Genomic DNA, 25,284 nt, shown 5'->3' with positions numbered 1-25,284 from the left:
GTAATGTCTCTGCTTTTGAATATGCTATCTAAGTCGGTCATAACTTTTCTTCCAAGGAGTAAGCGTCTTTTAATTTCATGGCTGCAGTCACCATCTGCAGTGATTTTGGAGCCCCCAAAAATAAAGTCTGACACTGTTTCCACTGTTTCCCCATCTATTTCCCATGAAGTGATGGGACCAGATGCCATAATCTTCGTTTTCTGAATGTTGAGCTTTAAGCCAACTTTTTCACTCTCCTCTTTCACTTTCATCAAGAGGCTTTTTAGCTCCTCTTCACTTTCTGCTATAAGGGTGGTGTCATCTGCATATCTGAGGTTATTGATATTTCTCCCGGCAATCTTGATTCCACCTTGTGTTTCTTCCAGTCCAGCGTTTCTCATGATGTACTCTGCATAGAAGTTAAATAAGCAGGGTGACAATATATATAGCCTTGACGTACTCCTTTTCCTATTTGGAACCAGTCTGTTGTTCCATGTCCGGTTCTAACTGTTGCTTCCTGACCTGCATACAGATTTCTCAAGAGGCAGGTTAGGTGGTCTGGTATTCCCATCTCTTCCAGAATTTTCCACAGTTTATTGTGATCCACACAGTCAAAGGCTTTGGCATAGTCAATAAAGCTGAAATAGACATTTTTCTGGAACTCTCTTGCTTTTCCCATGATCCAGCGGATGTTGGCAATTTGATCTCTGGTTCCTCTGCCTTTTCTAAAACCAGCTTGAACATCAGGAAGTTCATGGTTCACATATTGCTGAAGCCTAGCTTGGAGAATTTTGATCATTACTTTACTAGCATGTGAGATGAGTGCAATTGTGCGGTAGTTTGAGCATTCTTTGGCATTGCCTTTCTTTGGGATTGGAATGAAAACTGACCTTTTCCAGTCCTGTGGCCACTGCTGAGTTTTCCAAATTTGCTGGTCAAGGCTATGGTTTTTCCAGTGGTCATGTATGGATGTGAGAGTTGGACTGTGAAGAAAGCTGAGTGCCAAAAAATTGATGCTTTTGAACTGTGGTGTTGGAGGAGACTCTTGAGAGTCCCTTGGACTGCAAGGAGATATAACCAGTCCAATCTAAAGGAGATCAGCCCTGGGATTTCTTTGGAAGGAATGATGTTAAAGCTGAAACTCCAGTACTTTGGCCACCTCATGCAAAGAGTTGACCACTGGAAAAGACTCTGATGCTGGGAGGGACTAGGGTAGGGAGGAAAAGGGACGACAGAGGATGAGATGGCTGGATGGCATCACCAACTTGATGGACGTGAGTTTGAGTGAACTCTGGGAGATGGTAAAGGACAGGGAGGCCTGGCATGCTGCGATGCATTGGGTTGCAAAGAGTCGGACACGACTGAGTGACTGAACTGAACTGAACTGAACTGAAGGGATAGATGGCTCTGACTCTGATGGTGTTCTGTCCTGTTAATCTAAGGAGAGTAGAGAAGAGATGAAATATGAGTATTGTTTCCTGACCATATGTAGGAGACAATGTCTGCCTTTGAATTCCATCCAGTACGTGAGTATATGCCAGGGGGATGGGATTGTATGTCTGGTAAGGTGTCCCTCTATGTCTGAAAAAACAATTTATATACCTTAATTTAAAAATAATTTACTGCTAAAAAGTGCTAATCACCTGAAGCCTCCAGCAAGTCAGAATTTTTTTCCAATAGTAACATCAAAGATCACTGATAGAGACCACAGTAACAGACACAGTAACAATAAAAATGTTTGAAACCCTGCAAGAATTACCAAAATATGAGATACAAAGTGAATAAATGCTGTTGGGAAAATGGTGCCAACAGACTTGCTTGATGTAGAATTGCCACAAACCTTGAATTTGCAAAAAATGTAAAGTGCAGTAAAATGAGGTATGCCTGCATAATTTAATCAGTAAAACCCTAAGAGTAAGATAATACTTCCTTTTCCATTATAGATAAGGAGTCTAAGATCTGGGAGAAGTCACTTCTTACTTACACAGATGAGCTGGAAGGCTTTTTTTTTTTTTTTACTACATCAGCACTGTTTCTAGGCAATAATATAAGCATAACACTGACATGAGAGGACTAAAGATGTGTATCAATAAGAACAATGTTTTGAAACTTGCCAGAAAAAAAGGAAGAGGACAGATGCAAAATACTGAATGAAAGAAAATGAACTGGTTTCAAATAGCTCTAGGATCTTTTTTTTTTTTTTTTGAGAGAAGATTTAACAGATCCAGGAAGAAGTCATAAAGTCATAAAGGCAGACTCTTTTAACAACACACAGTGGACTTTCATCTCTGGACACAATGACTGGGCCTTGTTGCCTGGGAGTTTCTTTATTCACTGTCATAGAAACAGTAATTACTCATACCACTCCTAATGAAACTCTACACCTGAAACTGATATACCAGAGAGCAAAGAAGCATGCAGGAGTCAAACGTTTGGCAGATTTTTCTCCCCTTATAACACTGAAACTGGCTGTCTTTATCACTATAGAAAGGGATATTCATTTGTACTTCTGAATAACTTGTTACAATGTTTAGATGTTGTCAATTTTCAATTAACTTGAAAAACTAAAAATGATCACTTCATACTTTGCCATCAAAAGTTTTGAAATAATAAAAAAACAAAGTCCAGAGAAAATCTATCCATTTAAATCTTAATAACTCATTAATTGATTTTATTTTTAATCTTTGGTCAGGGAGTAAAGAGAATAAAGGTATTGCATTAACTAACAGTTGTATATGAAAAAAACCACTTCATAATCCCACATAAAACCTGTGGTATATAGTTATTTCTCAATAATCCACCCTATGACTTAACTAAAGTTTATCATAATACAATTATCATTCCTCTATGTAATGTATTTTTAAACTTCAACCTGAACTTGACTGACACGCTAGGAAGTTATTCCAAACCAAGCAATAACGTCATATAAGGAAGACAATTCATAGATGAGATGTAATCCTCTCTATAAGGACTCTTGCAAAACTTGTTCCTGCTAATTGTTGCGTGATGTAAACAGCAAGACCATTTTTTTAAACATGCAAAACACCTGTCTAGGTATCTGACTTCTATCAAAACTTCTCTGAAAAAAACAAGTCAACTGACTTCAACAGTGTGACTGTCAAAATAAAACTGAAATAAATGATATAAATGTTTATATGAATATGGTTTAAAATATTTAATAAGCAAAAACAGAGCTGAAAATAATGAACTATTACATGCTGGGAAAATGAACAGTAAATAAAGACCTTCCTATAAGTTTTTTTCTCACTTAAAGCAATTTCAAAAACATATCCTATTTGGTGACTGTTAGCACAGCTTATTGCTGCATTTATGAATTTACACACATATATACCAACTGAGGAAAACCTATGGGTCTGGTCTCAATGCATTTCTTAAAAACTCTATGCAACAATCTAGGGTTGAGAAACTTAATTTTCAGAAACTCAAATGAAGTTTTTGAACATAGTCTGTATCTTTTTATTTTTTCACTTAAGAAGTAATAAATTCTGTAAACTCCTTTAGAGGAAATGACATTTATGTTGTAATAAGTAGGTCAAGTTCAAGAAACTGGGTGTAAGACAATACCATAAAGGAAGGAAATCTTTCTTCCTTCCTCTTCTCTCAAATGTACTATTAATAGTAGTAAATATTCAAGATGCTCAGCACTGAACTTGATGTTCCCGTTTTATTATGTCTAAATTTCTGTGCCTGAAATGTAACAGCAAGAAAAATTTTTGTTTTAATTTTGGACTCTCTCCACATCACACAATTGGTATTCTATATGTTGAAAGGAAACAGTATTGCTTGGGAGTACTAGTTTGGTATGGGTTATATTAAAAATGGTAAGAAACAGTTATGCTATTAATGGCTTTTATTATTGGTGTATTATATCCTGCACACCTAAAAGAAGAGTACAAAGACTGAACTTACTATCCCTTCTTTTGGCTATGCTAAACAAACTCAAAAAATAATAAGGTAAGAAAACAATGAAGAATTATTGAAAGAGATTCAAGTTTATAAACTAATAACTTATAACAAAGAATCATTTAAAATTAAATGGTGGAGTCTTTAGGGTTTTCCATATAGAGGATCATGTCATCTGCAAACAGTGAGAGTTTTACTTCTTCTTTTCCAATTTGGATTCCTTTTATTTCTTTTCTGCTCTGATTGCTGTGGCCAAAACTTCCAGAACTATGTTGAATAGTAGCGGTAAAAGTGGACATCCTTGTCTTGTTCCTGACTTTAGGGGAAATGCTTTCAATTTTTCACCATTGAGGATAATGTTTGCTGTGGGTTTGTCATATATAGCTTTTATTATGTTGAGATATGTTCCTTCTATTCCTGCTTTCTGGAGAGTTTTTATCATAAATGGATGTTGAATTTTGTCAAAGGCCTTCTCTGCATCTATTGAGATAATCATATGGTTTTTATTTTTCAATTTGTTAATGTGGTGAATTACATTGATTGATTTGCTGATATTGAAGAATCCTTGCATCCCTGGGATAAAGCCCACTTGGTCATGGTGTATGATCTTTTTAATGTGTTGTTGGCTTCTGATTGCTAGAATTTTGTTGAGGATTTTTGCATCTATGTTCATCAGTGATATTGGCCTGTAGTTTTCTTTTTTTGTGACATCTTTGTCAGGTTTCGGTATTAGGGTGATGGTGGCCTCATAGAATGAGTTTGGAAGTTTACCTTCCTCTGCAATTTCTGGAAGAGTTTGAGTAGGATAGGTGTTAGCTCTTCTCGAAATTTTTGGTAGAATTCAGCTGTGAAGCCATCTGGACCTGGGCTTTTGTTTGCTGGAAGATTTCTGATTACAGTTTCAATTTCCGTGCTTGTGATGGGTCTGTTAAGATTTTCTATTTCTTCCTGGTTCGGTTTTGGAAAATTGTACTTTTCTAAGAATTTGTCCATTTCTTCCACGTTCAGAAAGAAAAACACCAATACAGTATACTAACACATATATATGGAATTTAGAAAGATGGCAATGACGACCCTGTATGCAAGACAGGAAAAAAGACACAGATGTGTATAACGGACTTTTGGACTCAGAGGGAGAGGGAGAGGGTGGGATGATTTGGGAGAATGGCATTGAAACATGTATACTATCATGTAAGTATTGAATCGCCAGTCTATGTCTGACGCAGGATACAGCATGCGCGGGGCTGGTGCATGGGGATGACCCACAGAGATGTTATGGGGAGGGAGGTGGGAGGGGTGTTCATGTTTGGGAACGCATGTAAGAATTAAAGATTTTAAAATTAAAAAAATAAAAAACAAAAAACAACAAAAAAAACCCAAACAAAAAATTAAATGGATGATATCAGTGGTTGATAGAGTTTTTAAAAGTGTATAAGTAGAAGAAAATGGCAACCCACTCCAGTATTCTTGCCTGGAAAATCCCATGGACGGTGGAACCTGGTAGGCTATAGTCCATGGGGTCACAAACAGCTGGACACGAGTAAGCAACTTCACTTCAAGTAGAAGAAAACATAAACTATAACCCCTACAAAACTTCTCTGAACAGTAGTAACACAGCAAACCAAGGAACTTAATCTTAGAAAAGTTTTGATAACATATGTGTCCTCAGTTGCTCAGAAATGCCAGACTTTTGCAATGCCATGGACTGTAGTCCCACAGGCTCCTCTGTCCATGGAATTTTCCAGGCAAGAATTCTGGAGTGCGTTGCTTTTTCCTACTCCAGGGGATCTTCCCAGCCCAGGGATCAAACCTGCGTCTCCCGCATTGGCAGGCAAATTCTTTACCACTGCGCCACCTGGGAAGCCTCTTGATAACATATGAGTGAGTGAAATCGCTCAGTCGTGTCCAACTGTTTGTGACCCCATGGACTGTAGCCTACCAAGCTCCTCTGTCCATGGGATTTTCCAGGTAATAGTACTGGAGTGGATTGCCATTTCCTTCTCCAGGGGATCTTCCCGACCCAGGGATCGAACCCGGGTCTCCCGCTTTGTAGACAGACGCTTTACTGTCTGAGAAATGTGTGACACAGAAACCAAGCTTACGGTTGTCAAAGGGGAAAGGAGTGGGAGAAGGGTTAAATTAGAAGTTTGGGATTAGCAGAAAAGCCACTATGTATAAAATAAACAAGGTCCTACTGTATAGTACAGGGAGCTATATTCAGTATCTTGTAATTAACTATAATAGAAAAGAATCTGAAAAAGGATATCTATAAAAATATATCTGAATCACCTTGCTGTACACCAGAAACTAACACATTATAAGTCAGCTATACTTTAACAAACCAAACCAAACCAAAACCAAACCAACATTGGAACACTTGCTTATTAGAACTTATAAAAATAAGTTTGGTAGAAAATGGCCTTTAAAAAGCTTTGTGGTCAGTTTTGTATTTGTGAGCTCTATCAAACTTTAACAGATAGCTCCATGCCAGATGAACTGTAACACATGAAATAACTATCCAATTTCTTTTCTGAAGTAACTAGTATAAAACTCTAAGACAAAAGTCTCTCAAAAAGAGACAAAAAGAGAAAATATACCTAATTTCACTTTGAATAAACATATAAAAGTTTAAATAATAAACCAGTAACAAACTAAATTTAATATAATAACCATCTAATGTGACTGAATCAAATATATTCCAAAAATCAATTAATAGTTATCAAAGAGAAATGACAGGGTCACAAATGACTATATTTTCCTCTTCATACTCTTGGTTATTTTCTAAATTTTCTATAATGAATAATATACTTGGAAGAAAATAAAGATTATTTTTTAAAACATATGTTTCAAAATAAAAGAAAGTGAAAGTGTATATAATGTTACTATACACCTCTTTAGAAGCAATGGGCAGTCTATGTTAAGTCATATTTATGAAGTGAAATGAAAACTATCTATTGGGACAAAATCATAATATTTTACTATTTTTTCTTCAGTAGCCTTCCTCATTCTATGAGTCAGTTAGTGAGTAAGCTGTACAAACTAAACAATATGCTATATTTTCCTAGCCTGGCTATAAAATGAGGTCATAAGGTGTAAATGAGGAGTTACGTGCAAATTAAGGTCAGCAAAACATTCTATAAAGAATTAGTACAAAGGTATGAAAAGGAGGGTCATATTTAGTTACTCAAAAATGGAAGTGAAATTAAAAAAAAAAACTGGAAAAATGTATTTCTAACATACTCTCGTGGCCAAAGGCATTTTATAAAAATTCTTGCAAATCAAGATAAAGAACTGATGATTCAGCAAAGAAGAAAATAAATGGTCAAGTATTTTAAAGTTTAATTTCAAAAGTAATAGAAACATTTTTTTAAAAAAGCTATCATTTGGCAAAGATGAGGAAAAAAAAGATACCTACTTCCAGGAAAACATGGAGCTAGGTACTTGGATATACTGTTAGTGAAAATATAAATTGGTACAACCTTTCCAGAGGGTAAACCTGGCACCAATACTCAAAAGGCTTTGCTCCAGCAATTCCATTTAAACAGTCACAGACATGCATAGATGCTACAAGAATGCTCACTGATCCATTATTTATCATAACAGAAAATGAGAAACAAGCTAAATGCTCAACAGTGAAGAACTTGCTAAATAATTGATGATATTCATATATAATACTGAAATAACATAATATAGTTATTAAAATAAGGGTAAGTTTGTTATTAAGAAATAAATTAACAAGTGAATCATCTTTTTAAAAACAATGTCATATAGTATGACCCCATGGGAAAAATGATACTTAACAGTTATACGCATAGAAAGAGAAAGGAGTACATTTACTAAAATATGGGTTTTTTTGGTTGGTGAAAATTGCAGATTACTTTTTTCCCTTCATCTAGATATATAATTTTATATCAGCATATACTATCTCAGAAATAAAACGAGGAAGAATCAATGGGAGATTAAGTATAAAATAGGCAAATAATTTTTAAATGGAGAAATTCCTTATAAAAAGCTTAATTGTAATTCAGGTATTCATGAGTCAATCATCAAAACACCCCAAAGCTGAATCAAATGACTGGAAATCCACACATGGTGTAGACCCCATGAGTTAATTAAATCTATAATGATCAAGATCTGTGCTTGCTGTGAGTATACTAGAGGGGACTCAAAAGTGAGTCAAATGCATGTAGCTTTATCCTTTCTAATAACTCATGCTTCTTGTACAATTACAGTGAAATTAACTGAAAATGACATGATAGTATGTGCCAATCCTCCACGTGTGCTTCCCAGGCCAGCTGAACCATCTACAAAGATAACATCAGGAATGCAGATTAAGAAATGTCGCTCAAAATTTGGCATAATGCTGTATATCTCTCATTCTTTTTAATATTTTTAACTCTGAGAAAGATGTATGATATAATAAAACCATTCAGTTTTTATCTCCAAATCTGAGGTCTCAAATAAAATACTGTTATCAAATAAAATTAGAGATAAGTTTTAAATGCATTACTTAGTAATAAACATACTACATGAAAACATCATGTCTAAAATCAAGATGGGAAAAGAATAACTTTATTTATAGAAGGAAGAAGATAGAAGAGTTAACATTTACTGAATAACTAGCATGTGGCAAAAATAGTTTGGCACTATCTGGATATACAAGATAACAAAACAGTGCCAAACTAAGCCAAATGCAACTCAGTTTCTAATTAATTCCTAGTTCTAATGTCGGTGTAGTTCTTTTTTATCTTAGGGAACTTCAGCCGGTTTCTTCTTTGTAACATTTCACTATGCTATAAAGCCAGGCTAGGTTCTCCAGTTTGTCCTATCTCCCTATATTAAACTTGATCAAGTGTCTCATTCCCTCTGAACGCCATAAGTGTGACTGAGAGAAACTGAGATGAACTGACAAACTCTTCATGGGGGAAGACTGTATAAAAACACAACTATTATTATTTTTGTTGATGGTGTTACTTTGAACCCAGACTCCGAGTAGGACATCTGAGATAAGGTAAATGAGAAGGCTGTACCATGACAAGTCTTCAAAGGAGATATAACAGAGGCAGGAAGGATCTTGCAGGAACCCACATCATGGTAAACCTGTGATCATCTACTTCCACCTAATTACAAGCAGGAACTTGCCAAACACATTGAGCAACTCTCCAATCAACTGCTAAACAACTCTGTAACCCATTAGCACCTTGAAAATGAAGAACATGTATTGGAAAAAAAGGAGACAAAAGGCATTTACATCTGTAATAGCAAAATACTGTCTTACTTGGCTTAAATTTCAAAGCTTAATAGTTTTTAGCAGGAGAGGAAAAATAATTTTCTCTCTACCCTTCTAGGTTCCTGTGAGATCCCCCTGTACTAGAAGGAAAGATTAACAGAAAAAATTAATTTCGTAGCTACAAGAGCCCCCCACAAAGATGTGAGCCCCAGAGACAGCCAGGCAATTGATCAAGGCTTATATATTATACAATGCTGAGCTAAGGATAAAAAGGCAGGGGTCTGGGGCTTCAAAGGTGAGGAAGGCAATTCCCAGGAAGAGGGGAAGATCAAACGTTTGGTAAACAAACATCTGTCCCTCTATGTAGGGAAATGTTCCAGATGAAAACTGTGATCTTTGGTGATAGCTCTCTCATGGTAGAGGACCCCTTTCTAAATTTTTAGGCAGGTGAGGAGGTAAAAAGCTTTTCTTGAGTCAGCTGCGTGTTGACTGCCTTCAACGCCAAATATTTCACACGCCAAAATGGCACCTTGTGGGGTGGTGCCTTCTGCTTCACTTCAGGTTAAAGCAACAAAGAGTAAACATAAAAGGCCATTAAAAAGAAAGGTAATTTAGAAATGAAGCGCTGTGCCATGAGAGGGGAAGTCTGCCACCTGCTGGCAGAAAAGCAGAATTGCATGAGTTCCCTGATCGCTGTTTTTTTTAAGGGGTGAACATCTAGACAGCATATTAAAAAGCAGAGACACTACTCTGCCAACAAAGGTCTGTCTAGTCAAGGATATGGTTTTTCCAGTAGTCATGTATAGATGTGAGAGTTGGACTATAAAGAAAGCTGAGCGCCAAAGAATTGATGCTTTTGAACTGTGGTGTTGGAGAAGACCCTTGAGAGTCCCTTGGACTGCAAGGAGATACAACCAGTACATCCTAAAGGAGATCAGTCCTGAGTGTTCACTGGAAGGACTGATGTTGAAGCTGAAACTCCAATATTTTGGCCACCTGATGAGAAGAACTGACTCATTTGAAAAGACCCTGATGCTGGGAAAGATTGAAGGCAGGTGGAGAAGGGGACAACAGAGGATGAGATGGTTGGATGGCATTACTGACTCAATGGACATGAGTTTGGGTAAACTCCAAAAGCTGGTGATGGACAGGGAGGCCTGGTGTACTGCAGTCCATGGGGTCACAAAGAGTCCGACACTACTGAGCAACTGAACTGAACTGATCTATCAGCTAAGGTTCATGACATTAGATTTCAAACAAGTTATTATGTGAAGACATAAATTACAACCTATAAAAGGAGAAAGATTGAAGTAGGATTTCAGATTCTCTGTATGCTTAATTCAATAATTATTTTAAAAACAAGTAAAAGAGGAATACATGGAAATGATTTAAGTAAATTATAGGGAACATTTAAACTGCTATGAAAATTTAGGATAATCCAAAACACTTTGCAAAATTATAAAATCTGTGGGGGAGGGAAAAAAATTTTCCCTCTACTCTTCTAGGTTACTGGCTGAGACTCCACTGTAACGAAAGACAGATTAATAGGAGAAAAACAAGTTTAGTAACATATACAGTATACTTCCTGTATACATCAGAAATACCCAAGAAAACTGAGTTAACTTTCAAAATGACCCAAGCCATCAGTGGCTCAGACAGCAAAGACTCCACCTGCAAAGCAGGAGATCTGGGTTTGATCCCTGGGTTAGGAAGATCCCCTGGAGGAGGGCATGCCAACCCACTCCAGTATTCTTGCCTGGTGAATCCCCAGGGACAGAGAAGCCTGGTGGGCTACAGTCCATGGGGTCACAAAGAGTTGGACACGAGTGAGTGACTAAGCACAGCACATCACCTACATACCATCTTTAGCTAAAGACAAAAGATGCTGGGGAAGGGAAAGCCAGGTTTTTAGGCAAAGCTCAATTAACAAGGGTATGGTTGTTATGTGGAGTTGAGACTTTTATGAGTTTTTATGTTTATGTGCTCAGTTGTGTCCAACTCTTTTCAGCTTCACAGACTGCAGTCTGCCAGGCTCCTTTGTCCATGGAATTTTCAGGCAAGAATACAGGAGTGGGTTGCCATTTCCTCCTCCAGGGATCTTCCAGGGAACGAACCTGCATCTCTTGCCTCTCCTACATCAACAGGTGGATTTTTTTTTTTAAATTACTGAGCCACCTGGGAAGCCCAAGAGTTTCAATAGACTCAGTCATAGCCCTCTTCCTGGTACAGAAAGGGAGACAACCCTACAAATGGAAATTTCCCTTAGAAGTGTAAATTGCTCTATCAAAGGGTAACTTCTGCTTATTTCTCAGAGTTTCTCTCGGGTCAGCTGTTCTTTTTCCTTTACAAGAAAAACAGAGAAACAGCCTAAAATAACCCTGATACCACAGAGGCGTATTCTGGGGTTACAAATTCTGCTCCCTTTCAGATCCTACGTATTTCACTTCTGCAGCGTGTCGACTTTCAGCCCTCCTCTTTCTGCTGCTGCTGCCAAGGCAGTCTAGAGAGCATAGCCATTCTCTTTACTCCAGGCTTATTTTAATTCCTGCTCCTCCTGAGCAGCAGATTTGCCACCCCAAAGGTGTACCTTTTTTGCATAACGATTATTTTGAGCTGATTATTTCAGAGAAACAGCAGACAGAGAAGCTTAGAAAACAGAGTAGACATAACCCTCGTAGCTCAGTTGGCAAAGAATCGGCCTGCAATGCAGGAGACCTGGGTTCGATTCCTGAGTCGGGACTATTCCCTGGAGAAGGAAATGGCAACCCACTTCAGCATTCTTGCCTAGAGATCCCAAGGAACAGAGAAGCCTGGCAGGCTACAGTCCACGGGGTTGCAAGAGTTGGACTCGACTTAGCAACTAAACCACCAAGGGAAAATTTACATTTTTTAATAAAAGAAATATCCATCTGCAACTCCCTTTGTACGAGGAAGAGAAGATGATTAAAGCACAAGGAATCTATTAATGGAGAATGCACTTAAATCTGAGTATCAACCCTAGGTCAGGTTTATCAAACTTGGCTTCCTCCACACCTCTTCTACACTCTTCCTTTTGCCTTTAGCTTCAGACGGTGTAATTCTAAGCCACCCAGGAGCTACTCACTCTCCTCACTCTACTCACATGTATTGTACATGTCAATGAGCTTGTCTGTTTCTCTCTTGTTAGTTTGTCTTGCTATGGGGTCCCCAGTGGAGAATTTAGAAAGGTGGAGGGAAAATTATTTTTTTCTTCTCCTACACTCCTCCTTCTGATTCTAGCAATGCTAATTTAGTGTATCTCAGCTACCAGATTATTCACACTAAAATACATTCCAGATCTTATTTATTAAAAAAATAAAAGAAGCTGAAGGGATCTTTAGCAAGTTAATTACAAACACCTGATAATGGAGATGTTTCTACAATGTGGTCCAACACACACCTTTTAAAATATTACTGCTAAGTCATTAACCAGTTTTTAAAAAATAAATAAAATACATGCTCATGTTACTTCAAACATTATGAAACCTTAAAGGATGATGAAGTTGAAGGTTTCCTCCATAGTCTCACCCTCCCAAGCTCGACTATCACCAGCAACAACCATCAACATCTTCTGGTATAGTTTCTCAAGAAGTTCCAATAACAAGCACATACACGTATATCTTTTCTGGAACTACGACTGTCCTACAACTTGCTTTTTTCCCCTAATTACTATCTTTTGAGCTTTTAAAAACGTTAACTCATACAGGTTTACTTTTTTCTTTTTCAAAGCTGCACAATATTTTATATATGTGTACCATAATTTATCCATACACTATTACTTACTTAACCAATGTATACCACCTCCTGAGTAAATGAAAGTGCTCATTTTCCTACATTCTCATCACTCTGCTTTCTCTTCTTCATACAGTAAATTCTGGCAGCCTCAATTTTCACTATTTGTGAGCAATTAACCTGGAAGTTTTGTGACTGGTAATATTAGTAATTATGCTGGTGGCAGGAATTTGAACTATTTACTTCAATGGTTCTCAAACTTTTGTAAGCCTCAGAATCATGTGAGGAGGGGGGTACTTGTTAAATGAAGACAGTAAAAGGATTTAAGGATATGATACCTTTTAGCCAGAAAGCAAAATTATTGGATAAATTAAAAATATTAGTATATAAGACCTTATGGAAAACCTGAACAAAGTTTTTGGTCAACCTAATATCTGGTCCAAGGATGGCTTCATCTGTCATGTAAATGAATTCCCAACAAAAGGAATAAGCAAAAAACCCAGTTAGTAAAGCTAAAACTTTTTTCAGGAACTATTCTAGCTAACATGAAAATAGCTCACTAGATAAGATATCAAACTTGTCACTGAAGTTGAAAATGTGGTTAACTTGCTACATGAGGATAACACACAGGAAGCATGACAAATGTGCTTTGAGAAGACAAAAATCATATGCCTGGCACAAACATTTCCATACTTGCAAATCTGGAGTCTCAAGATGACCTTGGATATTTTCTTTGACAAAGTTAAGAGTTTAATGTATTCTCCTTATTTGAAGATATATTTTACTCAAACTGGACACATCATGATTTCTACCCCTCAAATATCACCATGTCTATCAAACATTACCCAATGTCACCTCCTATTCCTTTGAACGCCACAAAGTCTTCTGTTGATCTCTCCAACATTTATATTCTTTCATTCTAGAAATACTGTTAGGACTTTAGCTTTTAAGCTAGTAGTAACACCTATTTCGGAGAAGGCAATGGCAACCCACTCCAGTACTCCTGCCTGGAAAATCCCAGGGACGGAGGAGCCTGGTAGGCTGCAGTTCATGGGGTCGCTAAGAGTCGGACACGACTGAGAGACTTCCCTTTTTCACTTTTCACTTTCATGCACTGGAGAAGGAAATGGCAACCCACTCCAGTGTTCTTGCCTGGAGAATCCCAGGGACGGGGGAGCCTGGTGGGCTGTTGTCTATGGGGTCGCACAGAGTCGGACACGACTGAAGCAACTTAGCAGTGACACCTGTTTAGGTGGTTAGCTTCTAATCTCATTAGTATGTTATGAAGGCAGTGGCCATATCTCAGGAACTATTAATACTAAGATCTAGCTACTTCAGGTGTGGATGAATAAGTCTTTACTCTTTGGGTGGACAGAAGATCAAAGCTATTCAGAATTTATATCCTCTATTGCTATTATTACCAAGTACTTGGAATAGTTGGAATGCTAATATTATGTGTACTTTCATTTGATCAAATATCGAATACTTACTGAATGGTCAGTGATATGAGAAAAGAACAGGCACTACAGTGTAGCCTGGTAGACTGCTGATTACCTTCATACATGCTCTCTTCTTTCTTACTAACAGACTCTCCATTTTGTCAGAGGGTGGTTAAGTTGCTCAGTCAAACAAACAAAATTCCTCAGCTTTCCTTACAGTCATGGTGACCATATGACACTGTTCCCTCCATGCACATGTAAGGAAAAAGTTTTGCTTATGGAGTAAGCATTCTCCTTGCTCTCACTTCTGCTGTCTGGAAGATGGAGATGTTGGCCAGGACTACTGCAGCTGGTGATCGTGAGAAAAGCCAAGGGCATTTCAAAGGCCTCTTCATACCTTATACCCCTTAGTTAACACCAGTAACTGCCCATCTTTTGGATCTCCTGTTACACTAGAAAAATAAAATCTGTATTGTTTAATAAAGCCACCGATTTTGGGTCTCTGTTTCTCTTAGTCAAGTGCAACTAATAAAAAAGGACGACAAAAAAGCCACACACCAATCCAGACATACCAGAACATACATTATAGTGAACAACATAAGAGAGTGTGCTGCTGCTGCTGCTAAGTCGCTTCAGTCGTGTCCGACTCTGTGCGACCCCAGAGATGGCAGCCCACCAGGCTCCCCCGTCCATGGGATTCTCCAGGCAAGAACACTGGAGTGGGTTAAGAGAGTGTATAAATTGCTACATTATGAGAAATCATCAGGAAATGCCACAGGAATTCAGGGAATACGCTTCACAGAACAAATCAAGAATTTAACACATGTGCTAAGAAGTCATAAATTTCTGTACTGATAAAAATTAAAGTTGAGTTATCAAAATATTTTAGAAGCCTATGTGATAGTGTTAACCCCCAGAAGCAGTTGTTTAAATCTTGGTTTTTCCCTGCCCTTTTTCTAAATATATCTAAATTTAGATTCAGTAGTGGGCTTTCCACTTACAGACTAGCACTCAGAGAACATCTGATATTATCTTAAGATAGAAGAAAGGAAGATTTTGTTAGAAGTTTATCCCTAGGAAGGAAACACACTAAGGTTTCAAAAACAGCACCAGCTATATAAGGAGTAATTGCTGATGTTCACGAGGAAGCCATAAATACTTGAGATGAGTTTAAATTAGAAATGACAGTTTAAACTGGTTGGGGAGCTTCAAGTGGCAGTTCCATCTCCCTTATTCCTGCTGTCCAAATAATTTTCACCTTCTCTGTTGCTCTTTAGGGAATAGCGTTAAGACTATACATTTATTCTGGTTTTGTGTTTCCATTTTATTTCATTGGTTAGATACGTAGGCGTATCTCAGGAGAATCTCCCCACTCCAGATTTATACAGATATAAGTAACATACATCATTATAAATTTAGGGTATATAGCATAATGGTTTGACATATGTACATTGTGAAATGAATACCATAATCAGTTTACTCAGCATTCAGCATCTCATACAGTAAGAAAGCAAAAGAAAAAAAAGTTTCTCTTTATGATAAAAACTTTTAGGATTTAATCTTAGCTACAGTCATAGTGTTAGCTAGGGTTGTACATTACAACTCTAGTGCTTATTTATCTCATAACTGTTAAGTTTGTACCTTTGACCCCCCCCGTTTCCAATTACTTTGGGAGACTTCAATAAAGAATATGAGAAAACCTGAATGAGATTAAACCATCTCATTTCCTTTTTTGGAATTAGTTTCCTATTGGAGAAAAATTAGTATTAATCTGTTGGTAAAAAGTAAAACTAGAATATACTCTGCTAATGAAGAAAAAAGGAAAAGAGTTGATATATAAAAATTGGAAAGAGGTGCCATTTAGTAGGAGAAATTAAGTCAACTGGACAGAAATAAAGAATGAAGTAAGTGGACGTAGTTGGTGTAAGGCTGAAAATAAGACATAACGTAAATTAAAATATGCTGAAATAAGCACCTATAAATCAGTGAGCGGTACAGTCAGCCATCCATATCTGTATGTTCCACATCAGTGATACCATCAACCAAGGACTGAAAATACCTGGGAAAAAAATTCCAGAAAGTCTCAGAAAGCAAAACTTGAATTTGCTCCTTCCTAGCAACAATTTACACACCACTTACATTGTATTTACAACTGTTTACATAATATTTACACTGTATTAGATATTAGAAGTGAACTAGAGACTATTTAAAATATATGGGAGATAGTGCATAGGTTATAATTAAAACTATTTACCATTTTATAAAAGGGCCTTGAGCATCCTTGGAGTTTGGTATCCAAGGGAGTGGGAACCAGCTGCCAAGGATAGTGAGTGACTACTGTACATTCTTAAAGAGAGAGGACTGTTCCTCATTTCTTTAAAAGGTTACCTGTCCACCTGTGTTCTCTATCCCCAGCCTTCCTGTACTAGTACTGTACTCAGCTTGATTGATTATTCCCTTTCCTCCTTTCACTTCATTAAGCATTCTCACTGTCCTGCCTGCCAAAATGGGCACATTGCCAAGGATAGTGAGTGACTACTGTACATTCTTAAAGAGAGAGGACTGTTCCTCATTTCTTTAAAAGGTTACCTGTCCACCTGTGTTCTCTATCCCCAGCCTTCCTGTACTAGTACTGTACTCAGCTTGATTGATTATTCCCTTTCCTCCTTTCACTTCATTAAGCATTCTCACTGTCCTGCCTGCCAAAATGGGCACATTGCCAACCATTCAAAACCAAAGCAAAACACAACACACACTGAAGGCATGAGTATTTTTGCATTTAATAGTCACTTTCTGGTCTTCACTTTGTTGTTCTTTCAGTGGCTGTCTAACGCATATGGCTTTGAGCTCAACATGTGACCTGTGCAGACTGACACTGCTGACTCTGCCCCTTTTTGGTAACGTGTTCTCTTTTCCCACATCTGAGATCTCTGTTTTCTTCACTGAACACCCGTTATTTGTCAGTATTCTCAAGGTTTCTCTTTTCATCCTCCTGCAAAGTTATGGATAAGAAATCATAACCATTTTCACTACTACTGCCAAGAAGTTAGACATTTCAGAAAGTACTGGTGCTAATCCCAATCTATCTTCTCAACTCCAGCACTACATTTTCAGTTGTTGTTGCTGATAATAGCAACAGGTAAAATATATACTGTATATTACTATGGGCCACTATATGGCAATAATTGCTTTTCAAAGCTCTTTACTTAATGTAACTAATTTACGGACATTTCTACTTGGCTAAACAGGACAAAGTGAATTTGCTCCACATCATCCTTGTCTGCTCTCTCTCTCCCCTTTTTGATCTTGGCTAATAATGTAGCCGTTATTACCATTTAGTGTGCAATCCCCACAATGTGATTAATCTCTTTAATGATCCTAAATAATGATAAGCTCCCAAATGATAGCAATTATGCCCACTGTTACTGCATGTAACTTCATAACTACCCCACGAAGTAGGTAGTATTATTATCTTCCAATTAACAGGTGAGCAGAGTCAGAGAAGTTAAAAAACTGGCCCAAGATCACATAGCTTGATAAATGAGAAAGGCTAGATTCAACGCTAGGTTTGTATGAGTTCAGAGTTTGTATTGCCAAGTCCGGTTGATTTTATCTGGAAATGTTCATCCTCTGAGCTCTCATTTTCTAGTCTAGGCTCTAATCATCTTTCACAAGGAATACTGCCAGCATCCTCCTAAATTATTTCTTTCTTTCCAAGCACTCCCCTTTCACCTTTTCCTAAGTGATTTTTATAAAATAAACTTTTGAGCATGCAATTATCCTGTCCAACTACCTTTCATGGCTCCCCACTGCCTAAAAAATAAAGGGCAAACTGTTTGGAATGGCTTTACAACATTCCTTTACAATGTTGTCTCCTTGTCCACATTCCCTATCTCTTCCTTCCAAATACATATCTGTATATTATGCTGCAGCCACAATACTACTTGTCCTTATGCCTGAATTAATATTACACATTATGTATATTTAAAGATTATGGCTTCATTGTGGATTTTGTGAAGGCATTGACTTTTTTACCTCTACTTGGTTTAGAATAGAAGTGATAGACCAATGCACAGTCCAAGTACATACAAGAAGGTATGGCAATGTGGGTTTTTTTTTTTCCTCACACATATACATTTTTGGTTTGGAACAAAAGGAAGCCACCAATGTTTTCTATGCAGGATACCTACATAAACAAAATGAAAATTTTGAGATTAACAACATTTGCTCTTATGAGTACAGAAATGGAGAAAAGACTATGCAATAATAGTCCAACACTAATTTAATCCTAGCAATAAGCAAAACTATTGGCATAAGAAACATGTGGGGAATTAACATTTTTAAAACTTTTATTTATGAAAGAATATTTTTGTATTCAGCCCAGGGCCAAGAGCAAAGATTGGGACAAATAGTTTCTGTGCTCAATTAGAACATATAGTTGAAGCTAAATATTCTCAGACATGAACCTAAAATTATATTATTTAGTACAGTGGTAAACTGTCAACTGATCTGTCAATACTAGATCCTAGAAGTTCACATGTGTAGTACATTATTGGGAGTATACACAGGATTATTCACTCCAGTAAGTACCAAAGAATGCAACTCACTGAGAAAAACTGTCTTGATGAGTGGGCTCTAAATAAAACACAAAACATCCCCAACTTTGGAGCAAATATTGCCTATAATAATGCACCTCAAATGGAATTCTTCAAATACTGTCTTACAATAAAATTGGAAATAAATTTCTAAAACGTTATGTAAGAGGTTTGGTGGGGGGAAAAATAAACACAAAGATACTTCCCAGCAGTTTGAGACAGGAAGGAGTAACATTTCAAATACAAAATAAACTATTCTGAACTCCAACTGGGTTAAGTGTCATTTCTTTAACCACTGACAAGTTACATCTTGTCATAACAGAGCTCAACCTAGCCATGATGCAGAAACCACCATCAGAATTGGATTGTTGCAACGGTTTGACCCGGGATGCCAGGAGGAGGGCGAAACATCCCCAGGAAGTTCCATTTCTTGAAAAAGCGGGTGTTGCTGCGGGAGGTAGTTTTTTTCCGAATTACCTATTTGCTGCCTTTTTGTTTCAAATAGAGATATAACTAAGCCCACGGGAAGCCGAGAGCTGCTGTCAAGGGTCCAGACCAGGACATCGGGCCCGCGGGGTCGCCCCAGGCGGGACGAACGGGTCCCCAGTGCGGCCCCAGCATTCCAGCAGCGGTCGGCGCGGGAAGGCGAGGCCGGACGGGCCACCCCGACCCCTCACGCGCCCCGGCACGACGAGCCCCCACACTCACCATTTCGATGATCTTGGTCTTCCGGCCTGTTTTTCTCTTCAAGGTGAATATGTACTGGGCCAGCACCACCCCCGCCACCAGGGCGCACACGCTGGCGCTCGCTACCGCGCCCACCCTCGCCACCGCCGCTCGATCCATGGACCTGGCCTCCTTCGCCTCGCGGTTCGAGAAGAGGTCGCTGGATGGCCACCGGCCTCAGAAACGCCGGCCGGTGGACAAGCCCGGACGCCCCGCCCCTCCTGCGCGAGCCCCGCCCCCAGGGAGGTCCCACCCACGAGGGCCTGGCGGCGGGAAGCTGGAGAGAGCAGCAGGAGCTCGCCTGCACCGGAAGCCAAGGTGGGGAAGAGGGTCTTCTCAGAACCTGGGTCCGAGGAACTGCTCAAGGACAGAAAAGGGGAACTGAACTAAATTTCTCTCTTTGCTAATGAGGACCAGGCAGTGGTTCATTCCAGCCCCGCCCGCTAGAAATCTGATGCCAACCATCACTCAGAAATAATCCTCGGCCTTCCACACTCCTCTGATACTCAGGACTACAACCCCCAGAAGGCATCTGGGGCGTTGCTATCTGACTTGCGCAGTAGGTTGGCTGTAAAGTGCTATGACAAGCTGCAGGGTGCAGCAAAAGAAACAAGGGAATAAAAGGCGATCTACAGAATATGAGAAAATACTTGCAAACCGTTTAACTGACAAAGGGTTAATATCTAGTTTGTGTTAAAAATGTCAACAACAACAAAAACCCATTAAAAAATAGGCAAAAGACTTGAATAGACAATTGGTAAAGAAGCTTATAAAGCTTATCAATATCATTAATCATCAGGAAAATAAAAATACAAACCACAATGAGATATCACTTCACACAAGTTAGGACAGCCGCTGTCAAGAAGACCAGAAAATTAAGAATGTTGGTGAGGATGTGAAGAATTGGAACCCTGGTGCACTGTTGGTGGAAATGTAAATTTGTGCAGCCACTGTGGGAAAAGGGTGGAAGTTCCTCAAGAAATTAAAAATAGAATTACCATATGATCCAGCAATCCTGTGTCAGGGTATATATCCAAAAGAATCGAAAGTAGACACTGGTAGAAATTTTAGCCCTCCCATGTTCACTGCAGCACTATTCATAATAGCCAAGATGTGGAAGCAACCAAAATGTCCATCAAAAGATGAACTGATAAGAAAATGTGGAAATACATCAAATGTAATACTATTCAACCTTTAAATAGAGGTGAATTCTGCAGGATTTGACAACACGAATGAATCTTGAAGACCTCGTATACGTGAAATAAGCCAGTCATAAAAAAGACAAGTGCGGCATTATTCTACTTAAATGAGTAGTCAGACTCTAAGAAACAGAAAGTAAAATAGTGGTCGTGGGGCCTGAGGAAGAGGAAATGATGGGGTCGTACAACTGAGTATTGAGTTGTTTCAGTTTTGCAAGATGAAAAATTCCAGAGATCTGTTGCAGAGTTGTGTGCCTACAGTTAGCAGTACTGTACTATACATTTAAAAATTATGTTGGTAAATTTTATGTTATATGTTTTATACCACGCACATAAAATGTTGCTATGGCAACAGAGCAGAGAAGACTTGAAGTTAGGCTGGAGCAAGTAGGTGTTTCTTCCTTTTCTGCTGCATTCCAATCAATCATCGCCTCTTCCATCATTTTCCTTTCTGAGTAGCATGACTTGTTCTCACCTGCCTGGTCTCTTTCAAGGACTCTTTCGGCAGTTTCCCCTGCTTGTCTCTGGGGATGACAGGAAGGGGATGCAGGGGAGCTACTTGGGGGAATCATACCAACTCTGTGGAGCTGGTGGTGCTACTCGGTGAGGCTGTCTCTTTGCCCAGGACATGAAAAAAGTTGGAACAGGAGAACAAGAGGGAGCAGTAAGGGTTGGTTTTCTCTGCACCCTCCACTCTTGCTCTAGTCGTCCCAGCCCTGGGACCCTGGCAGTTCTGCTTGAAGGGAAATTTGCGGAAAGGGAGTTCTTAGAAAGGTGGGATAGAGCTTATCCCAGCAGGCATCTGGTGAGAAAACAAGTCTGGAATTAACCACTGGGTGCCTGAATGCCTTTTGTAGAACTGGGAAACACATGTTGGCTACTATCAGTTCACATGTTTGATTTCTCTGTTGTTGTTTTTAACTCTTTAAGTATGTAAGTGTGTTTTTCTGTAAATTATTGTCCATGATGATATATGATGTTACTTGGGATGGTAAGAATACATGAAGGAATTTGATGTAAATTTATGAATTTTTGCTATGCACAATGTTACACTCTGCTCTGATAGGATAATTGGTATAGTCTTGGCTTGAAGTAGTTAAGTAGTATTCTTGTGAGGAAGAACTATTTGGTGGATGTAGCTTTAAGATCTTCGCCCACTAACGCTGTTAAAAATTAAAACAATGCAAGTTCAGTTCAGTTTAGTTCATTTCTGTCGCTCAGTCGTGTCCGACTCTTTGCGACCCCATGAATCGCAGCACGCCAGGCGTCCCTGTCCATCACCATCTCCCAGAGTTCACTCAGACTCAGGTCCATCGAGTCCGTGATGCCATCCAGCCATCTCATCCTCTGTCGTCCCCTTCTCCTCCTGCTCCCAATCCCTCCCAACATCAGAGTCTTTTCCAATGAGTCAATTCTTCTAATGAGGTGGCCAAAGTACTGGAGTTTCAGTTTTAGCATCATTCCCTCCAAAGAAATCCCAGGGGTGATCTCCTTGCAGTCCAAAGGACTCTCAAGAGTCTTCTCCAACACCACAGTTCAAAAGCATCAATTCTTTGGCACTCAACCTTCTTCACAGTCCAACTCTCACATCCATACATGACCACTGGAAAAACCATAGCCTTGACTAGATGGACCTTAGTCAGCAAAGTAATGTCTCTGCTTCTGAATATGCTATCTAGGTTGGTTATAACTTTTCTTCCAAGGAGTAAGCGTCTTTTAATTTCATGGCTGCAGTCACCATCTGCAGCGATTCTGGAGCCCCCAAAAATAAAGTCTGACACTGTTTCCCCATCTATTTCCCATGAAGTGATGGGACTGGATGCCATGATCTTTGTTTTCTAAATGTCGAGCTTTAAGCCAACTTTTCACTACTAAAAACACACCACTGAGACTTGCTCTCTCATTTCTTTGCGTATTGTTGTGCGATAGTGACAGTATGCAAGAACCTAACGAGCAGGAAGAAAGTATGCAGAAGAAAGGTTCTGTCATTAGCTGTGACTTAGGGGACTCATGTAATATCTCTGGGCTTTGCTTTCTTATCCTGCAAAAGGAAAAAACCAAATGATTTTGGACAGCTTTTAGCTATTATAGCTCTTTAATTAGAGAGTAATGGTCTTTTTCTTGCCCTGGGAGATAACTTGGCAGAGGTCCTAGGAAAAAGAAGAGGGAAGTTGTGCTATAAAGAAACAGCCACTGAGGAAATCAAGTGTTAGTTCAACCAGTGCTTCTCAGACGTTAGGGTGAATGTGAACCACCTGGGGATGTTGTTTGGAGGGAGGCCAAGATTCCACATTTCTTTTTGAAAGATATTTATTTATTTATTTGGTTGCATCAGGTCTTCGTTGTGGCACTCGGAATCTTTGTTCTTTGTTACGGTATATGGGATCTAGTTCCCCAAGCCCCTAAACCACTGGACTATCAGGGAAGTCCCGAGAGTTCATATTTCTAACAAACTCTTGGGTGTTGCTGATGCTCCTGGTCTAGACACTATACTTTGAATGGAAAGGAACTAAATGGTGATTGAGGGGCTTTAAGGGACTTTATTATGCTTAGTCACTCGGATGTGCCTGACTCTTTGTGACCATGGACAATAGCTCATCAGGCTCCTCTGTCCATGGGATTTTTCAGGCAAGAAGTACTGGAGTGAGCTGCCATTTCCTTGTCTAGGGGATCTTCCCAACCCAGGGATCAAACCCACATCTCCTGTGTTTCCTGCACTGCAGGCAGATTCTTTACCCAATGAGCCATCTGGGAAGTTCTTTAAGGAGTTAACAATTGGAGGGAGGGGTGGATAAATAGAACTGGTAGAACAGGAGAAACAAGAAGGAATTAAAGTTGCCAGTATTATTTCGTCAACAGAAATAGATCTTCAATTTTATGTTTGAAGTCCATGGAAATTACTGTTTGGTATAGAACATTTACAGATAATTTTGGAAAGTTAGTTTTGCTTACTGGTGATATTTGTCTCTTCATTTTAGCAATCTGACAGAGTTTTTTCACTAACAAAGGTATTCAAGGCCTTTGTCACATTACACCTACTTTTATCTGATTCAATTACTTCTTGTTGGAAGTTGCTTAAATTCAAACAGATGCCATATCTCCTATCTAAGCATTTTGATTTTGTATGTATCAGTCAATAGCAGTGATTAAAGAAGAAAAATTCTCTTTCACCATTGCTTGGGTGTCTAATATGTTCTCTAGGCAGGGCCCGTGAGGTTTTCTCCTGCCTACTTGAGGAGACAATAAGACCTCTTCAGATGCTGAGCAAATCTTCCCTTTCTTTTTCTCTCCTTGAGACTCTTTATGAACTCTTTTTGGTTGACGTACACTGTGTGCAAAGGATCACTTGCTTGTTGTTAGCCTACTGATTTCTGCTCTTGGCTGTGTCTCCAAATGCAGCTAGGGCCAGTAAGGCTTCATTCTTTATGATGGTCAGTAGCATTTGATATAGCAGGTTACTCCCTCTTTCTAGATACACTTTAAAAAAAGCAGGTCACAATGATATTATATACATACTAGCGGTTCAGTCGCTAAATCGTGTCTGACTCTTGTGACCCCATGGACTGTAGCCCACCAGGCTCTTCAATCTATGGAATTTTCCAGGCAAGAATACTGGAGTGGGTTGCCATTTCCTTCTCCAGGGGAGCTTCACAACCCAGGGATAGAACTCGGGTCTCCTGCACTGCAGGCAGATTCTTTACCAACTGCACCACCAAGGAAGCCCTTATACGCACATAAACACACACACACACACACGCACGCACGCATGCACGCACACACGCATGCACGCACACATTCTGACCATCCCACTTGTGAGGTCTCAGTTCCTTGACCAGAGATTGAACCTATGCCTTGGGCAGTGAAAGCGCAGAGTTCTAAGCACTGGACTGCCAGAGAATTCCCTTGTGTGATCACTTTATGGTCACAATCTTAACCACTGGAAAACACTGATCTAGTCAACATAATGACCTTGAGATTTATCTAAGTTGTTTTGTGCATCAATACTTCATTTTTTCTACTTCTGAATTTTTTCCCATGATATGGATATAACAGTTTGTTTAACCATTTTACAACTATACACTGAAGAACATTTGTTTTTTTTCTTGAATGTTGCTTTTTGAAAAACCATGAAAAGGAAACAGCATCAACGACTAATGTTTCTTGAAAACTTAATAAACAATGCCAAGTTCAAGAGTTTTATTGAACTCGATCTCTAGCTCCCGCCCCGTTTCCCCACCCCTCCAGGTTCAGGTGTGGGACTGAAAATTCCCCACCCTTCAAGCACAAGTTTGGTTTTTTTGGTGATTAGCTTCCTTCCTTGAGTTATCCAGGGAACTCACCTTAGTCACCTTATCAGCACGAATTCTGCAGAGGTAGAAAGAGGCTTGATATGAATAACAGACGACATCATTTGAGCATGTCCTAACAATAGCACAATTCTT

General features: G+C 39.0%; 1 protein-coding gene across 6 annotated transcripts in view; it reads right to left on the bottom strand.

Annotated features, from left to right (window-relative positions):
* The window catches only part of NT5C3A (5'-nucleotidase, cytosolic IIIA), a 43,346-nt gene extending 23,504 nt beyond the window's left edge, over positions 1 to 19,842 (bottom strand). For 2 of the 6 annotated variants that reach the window (XM_060414776.1, XM_042249206.2), the window contains exons 1-2: positions 19,626 to 19,737; positions 16,298 to 16,381 (exon numbers count right to left, since the gene is read on the bottom strand). Coding sequence is in view for 1 of the 6 variants with exons in the window: in XM_004007912.5 (XP_004007961.1) it covers positions 19,626 to 19,763 (138 nt within the window). In the remaining 5 variants the exon portion in view is untranslated. Of the gene's footprint in view, positions 1 to 16,297; positions 16,382 to 19,625 lie in introns of all 6 variants that reach the window. The other 4 variants (XM_004007914.6, XM_004007912.5, XM_060414775.1 and 1 more) reach the window with 2 other exon arrangements.
* Between the last annotated feature and the right edge of the window lie 5,442 nt (positions 19,843 to 25,284).

The sequence above is a fragment of the Ovis aries genome, chromosome 4, assembly GCF_016772045.2.
Source record: "Ovis aries strain OAR_USU_Benz2616 breed Rambouillet chromosome 4, ARS-UI_Ramb_v3.0, whole genome shotgun sequence".
Taxonomy (NCBI): Eukaryota; Metazoa; Chordata; class Mammalia; order Artiodactyla; family Bovidae; genus Ovis; species Ovis aries.
The sequence above is the reverse complement of the archived record's forward strand: the minus strand, read 5'-3'. Positions and strand labels throughout refer to the sequence as shown.